Source organism: Atta cephalotes (assembly GCF_000143395.1).
Source record: "Atta cephalotes unplaced genomic scaffold scaffold00076, whole genome shotgun sequence".
NCBI lineage: Eukaryota > Metazoa > Arthropoda > Insecta > Hymenoptera > Formicidae > Atta > Atta cephalotes.
In genome coordinates, this window is record NW_012130140.1 from 756,412 (window position 1) to 762,430 (window position 6,019).

General features: G+C 32.8%; 1 protein-coding gene across 1 annotated transcript in view; it reads right to left on the reverse strand.

The window, feature by feature from the left end:
• Positions 1–6,019, reverse strand: part of LOC105624380 (cubilin-like) — a 102,435-nt gene that overhangs the window by 43,612 nt on the left and 52,804 nt on the right. Inside the window, 1 exon segment of the mRNA XM_012205745.1 lies at positions 2,629–2,843. Within this exon segment, the coding sequence (XP_012061135.1) occupies positions 2,629–2,843 (215 nt within the window).

Genomic DNA, 6,019 nt, shown 5'->3' on the forward strand with positions numbered 1-6,019 from the left:
TATATATATATATATATATATATATATATATATATATATATATGAGATTGAAAATTTTTAGCTATACATAATATTAAAAATAAATGGTCTCTCTTTTCAATTTTATTCTATTTTTTCCTCGGTTTGATCCAATAGGCATTGTACAACGAAGATTAATGTTTGAAAATCCAAAAGTTTTATAAATATATAAATATAAGAATTATAAGCATTTTCCAAATTTTTATATGGTTCGAATTACGTATTATATTACGTATTATATTAGAAATTGTACTGTGATTTAATTAATTATATAATTAGTAGATATGACTACAAAATATTCTATATAATTTGTTAAATTTATTATTGGTTCCAATATAAATTAAGAAATAAAAATTTGTGATTAATAAATAAAAATAAAATATTGAAAACGAAAAGCGTGGAAAAATACAGAGAAAAGAGATATGCCTTTTGTCGATAGCATCATTTTTCCCGTTTATACGCCAACGACGTGTCCGTTGGATGATGGATCGAACAAAATGGATTCGTGACGTTTCCCGGATAATAGGGATGGCACAAGTGTATTTTTCTTATGATACATCAAGAGCTTTATCTCGTATTTAATTGTAAATTTCGATAAAATACCGAAAACATGTAATATGTAATCCAAAATATTGGTTACATTCCACAAAACTGAAATTTGCAAATTATATAATATAAAAAACATTAAATAATAGCAGCTTGTTCATTAATATTTGTTATTCTTGTTTCTTTATTTTTTATTTAATTTTTCATAAATCTTGTTTGTTACTGGTTAGTAAGAATTAAGATGTATTAAAATGTACAGAAATATGCAATTAATGAAAAAGATGATTTACAGTTAGTCTCAAAAATAATGATCAGATTGGTATTAAAAAACAGAATACACATATTTGGTCACATCTTGAACGAGAGATATTGTATTTTTTATACAGCGTGTAACTGAAATAACGTCCACTCTCTAAATCTGAATCAGTGGATAATCACTGCCAAGTATGTTATTCGTAATCAGTGAATGAAATGTGAGATCCTTAAACTTTATTATATGATCTAACTAACCTTGTTTTAGTGCATAAATTCAATGAATATGGTATTGAAATTAACAAATATCAGTATTTTAGTTATATAATGCTCAAATATTCTTCTTTTTTTAGTTCACTGATTATCAGTGCCAAGTATGCCATTGAATAATTAGTGATAATAAATGTGATCCACTGATTCAGATTTAGAGAGCATATAGTGCTATTTCTAAAAACTGAGAAAAGTTCTCTACCATTTTGCAATTTTCGCAATATTTTTTAATTATCCAATTTTCAATTATCCAAATGTCTAAATCGACATAAGACAGCTTTAATATATATCTTTAAGAGTTCTTTAAGAAAAATCTTCAAAATATTTCACAAAGAACACGGAAAGATTAAAATTGTCTTATAGATCAATTTTATCCGTTTATTCGGCAATATTTGAAAATTAATATTTCGTTAACTATTGCGAAAATTGCAAAATGATAAAGGACTTTTCAATTTAATTTTTTATTAGAAATAACACTGTATGATTAGTGAGCGTTATTTCAGTTACACCCTGTATAGGGAGTACAAAATTTCACGCGGAAAGTTGTAGAAATATAAAGAGAATCTCGTTGCATCCTGTGTAGAAAAAAGATGCAGAAATGATTCCAAATTGTAGAGGGAACTCTCATCCACCATGAGAGAATTATGTCACTGTTATTCGCGGCATACGTAAGCCGACTGCATACACGTGAATAAAATAAAAAGTTTGTGGGACAGCATGTTTAAAGCATGTGTCGGGCAGTTATATACGTGAAACGCTTACTAACGAACCGTCAGTTTAAAATCTACAAAATTTCTAAACTGGTCGTACAGTCTAAAAATTTTCGATTTCATTTTCGCGCGTATGTATGTATGTATGACCATAGATAGTTTATTATTCCAGAGAAAAATTCTTAATAATCTATTATTAAGTTACGAAATTATACTACTAATTTTAGCAATTTGTGTTTCACAAAAATACATAACCTTTTTATGTATAATATATACTACACACACGCTCGCGCGTATAATTATATGTATACGCGTATACACGTATGTTAATTAAAATCATCCTGGAAACAGGCATTTATTATGACAGATCATTCGTAGCGATTTCCTGATAACTTTGAAATAATTTTCCGATTGAGCTGCGGAGTGATTTAGAAGTGAACTTGAAACAGTTTCGTAAAACGAGATCTAAAATTTCTCGATAAACGCAGTAACTCGAGGTTGAGTGAACTCTCTCAAGCCAAACGAATTTTCCAGACCGAGAAACGAAAAAGTTTCTGTTAAAATACCGTCACTCTTAATACAGTTTATTTTCTGTTTTAAGCTTTCCAAGAATGTGCAACGGCTTCGTTTCATCGGAAATGTCGATTTTTGATAAATGGCTGCACGCATTTCGTTTTTGGCAGCAATAATCTTTATTAAGAGTAATTTACATCAATTACGTTTTATATTCTGCTTGCAATTCTTTACTTTAATATCTTCACGAATAATTATTAAATTTTCTTATTATTAATATTTTAAAAAGTTATATAATCTTATAAAAACTTCAACTCACGTCTATCGATGAAACGAAAAGTGCCGGAAAAACCAGTAGCATTAGATGATGGGAATTGTGTGTGAAACTCCAGAATGAGTGTTGATCTCGAGCTGTAAAGAACTTGCGGGATGTCACGCAGTTCTCCACAAAGCACACCAGACCAAGGGGTATATTCAGAAATGCCCTTGCTCTCCAGATGTAAAAATAGCTTCAAGAAATCTCCTCTTGTACAGCTAAAATCAAATTTTAAACACAATGTTAGTATATTATACAATATATACACGATGATAAATAAAATATTAATCAGACATTTATTATAAATTTTTTAATTATCAATATCAATTCACCATGACAAGAGAAAGAGAGCATAAAATCAACAATATAAAGTTTTGTGATATATTTATACTAAATCGATATTTATAATTATATTTAAGATCTTCATAATTCGTAATATGCCCAGGGTAACTAAGTGACTAATTACATTCAGTGTTGAAACAGAACAAGTGTTCGCAAGTCCCACTGTACACAGATTACTGCAGTTCATGTGCTTAGAGAACGTTTGTGATCCCGTGACTTAAAGCGAATACAATGCCGAAATTAGCGCGGCTTATGGTAAAGCCGAGAAGTTCATGTTTTAGCGGCTTACACTTGCAAAAACAATTTGCTACTCGTATTAATTCGGATTTACAACCTCGATGAGATTCGAGCTGCTTTCAATATTCGCTGTTGTTTTATCGATGGCTCATGATTAATGTTGAAATCATCCTAATCCTTGAGGAGAGGTTCACGTACCGCGATGTATGGGATATTAAATCTATTACTTAACGCGAAACCATTATATCGAAATTATTTATAGGTGAACGATGAATTATACGTTAATTACACCACGCTACAAGTTCAGTTGAAATTTTCCGAGGTCTTAATGATCCTGTTACGCAAACTATTTATCACAGTCGCTTGGACAGCTCCTAATTAATCGGTGGCACTCCCTGCGCGATATTCCATCTGTCGTGAATGAGTCGCCGCGATGCATACCTACCTGCGATAAAAGGAATTAATTTTACGCTAACATTTCTTCCTCACGAACAATCTCTCTGGAGAGGCAGGTCACAAAAAATCTGCGAATGGATAATTTGTCAGTATGTAATTCGTCATCGTTAATGGTGGTCGTGGAAGATATGTTCTTGATAAAGCTAAGGCAACATCGTGAACAAATACGAAACCGTGGGTGACCACATATCGACCGCAAAGGTCGCTACCATACTGAATATTAATTTTGCAGCTTAATTTCCCAAACGTATTTCCGTCGACGCTCAGATCTTACGAGTCCCGTGTACGACCGTATAAGGTGGTCTGTGCCAGTTAACATTTATCGTTATTAACTGAAGTAGAGAAGAGATGCGACCTTTCACACACCTTGCATCTACAATATGTACGTAGAGTAATGAGTTAGGGATAGAGTTTTGCGACGCAAAAACGATATCATTTAGCCTTGACTATTCGATGGCTAAAATCACAGAAGTCATTAATCGAATAAAGATGGTGTGAATAGTGACCGAGATAGCGACAGTACATATAAAATCGTATATCTTTCCCAAAAGTGCTTGTTTGAGTAATAAACAATAATAAACAATTTATTAAGACTGTATAATGTGAATACACAACAAATAAGAAATAATGGTGAAAGCTGGATCTTAGGTATTTTTTTAAATAATTCCATGTGAATTTATATATCATATACATGCAATTCAATAGATTACAAATGTGGTCGAGCTTCGACTTTTATTTCTTATTTGTTGATTAATAAAAGCATGAACATTAAAATATTTAGCAATTTCTAAGAGTACAGTATATTAATAGCAAGAGATATGTAAATTCTAATAGATAAAGAACAGAACAATTTGCGAGTGATTTAGCTAAGGAAGTAGAATAAAGAGAAAAAAAGAAAATTCAAGAAAACAGGAACGAAAGGTGACATCAGGAGTGATCATAGAACATCTAAAGCTTGAATCAAGATTTACGCGAGCTTCCTCTAGACAGTACGCACAAGTGTATCATAATGCTACATCGCGTAGCTTCACGTATTTCTGAGGTGAGAGAAATACCAAATTTGTGATTTGTTTCAGAATTTCGAAAGATCTGCTTGTCAAACAATGTGCTAAGAAAAACTGAAATCGCAAAGATCCGTGACCCAAGATGAAAAGGTTGTTGCCACTTGAACGTCGGCATTGCTTTGCACCGTTTTGCGTCGGTTCTCGTGGCATGACCTTTCTGCACTGGTTGCAGGCTCGGACTGCCTGACTGTTGGCTGCCGCGATTTATTACGTAGTTCGGGAAACGAGTTTTTCACTTTCCGTGCAATGCCCGGGTGATATTTTCTAAGGTTTAGGTGGGAGGATGCGATGGGAAATCATGAACGACCATGGCGGTCGATTGGAACTCGGCGGAAAAAATAAATCGAACCGCTGATGAATCTGTCAGACCCTTTGGCCACGTCGGATGAGTACGAGTTTTATGAGAAAAGCGGATGACGTGAAATATGGCTCACTCTCTTGTGCACCTTTTCTGATCATACGTCAAAAAGTCAAAACGTGGTAAAAATTTTATTATGATCAAAGCTTGATTAGTACATAACATGCCCACACGTGCAATATTAATGGAGAAAGCTTCCCGTTAATATTAGGATATACAGTAAGTTTCGCACACATGCACACAGTTATCTTTTTCTTATTCTTTCTTTTATATATTAAAATGTCGATACTTGATAAAGTGAAGAAAACTTTTTATAATTAACGATGGTTGTCATGTAATTTCATTCTAATATCAAATTCTAATATCAGATATGTATATCGGATAAATAGACGCATCAACTTTATGTCGGCACTATAGCTGCGAACGAATGGATACACATGAATAAATAAATAAATGCAGAGCAGCACGAAAGTCGCGATGAAAGTTTGTACTTTTCTATTATATGAAAATGTACTTCGTTGTCACAAACTATCGATCGCAAAAGAATTCGAAAGCAAGTGTACTCAAAATAAAAGTTATAAATATCGTAACGCGGTACATTATATGATTTATTTATGTCTTCTATAAATACAACGATCTATGTGATCGGTGCACGAACGATGACGAATATAACTTTATCGTTGCTCAGGCAGTGTAACTGCAGTTGGCGTTCGATATTGGCAATTGCACCAAATATAGCAACGATGTCACGCGCTCTTGAAAGCAAAGGCCATAGTGAAAGAGGGAGAGAGAGAGAGAGAGAGAGAGAGAGAGAGAGAGAGAAGAGAGAGAGAGAGAGAGAGAGAGAGAGAGAGTAGTAGTATAGTAGTACGTACGTACGTACGTTACTACTTACTTACTAATTAAACTAATTAAATTAACTTAACTTAACTTAAAC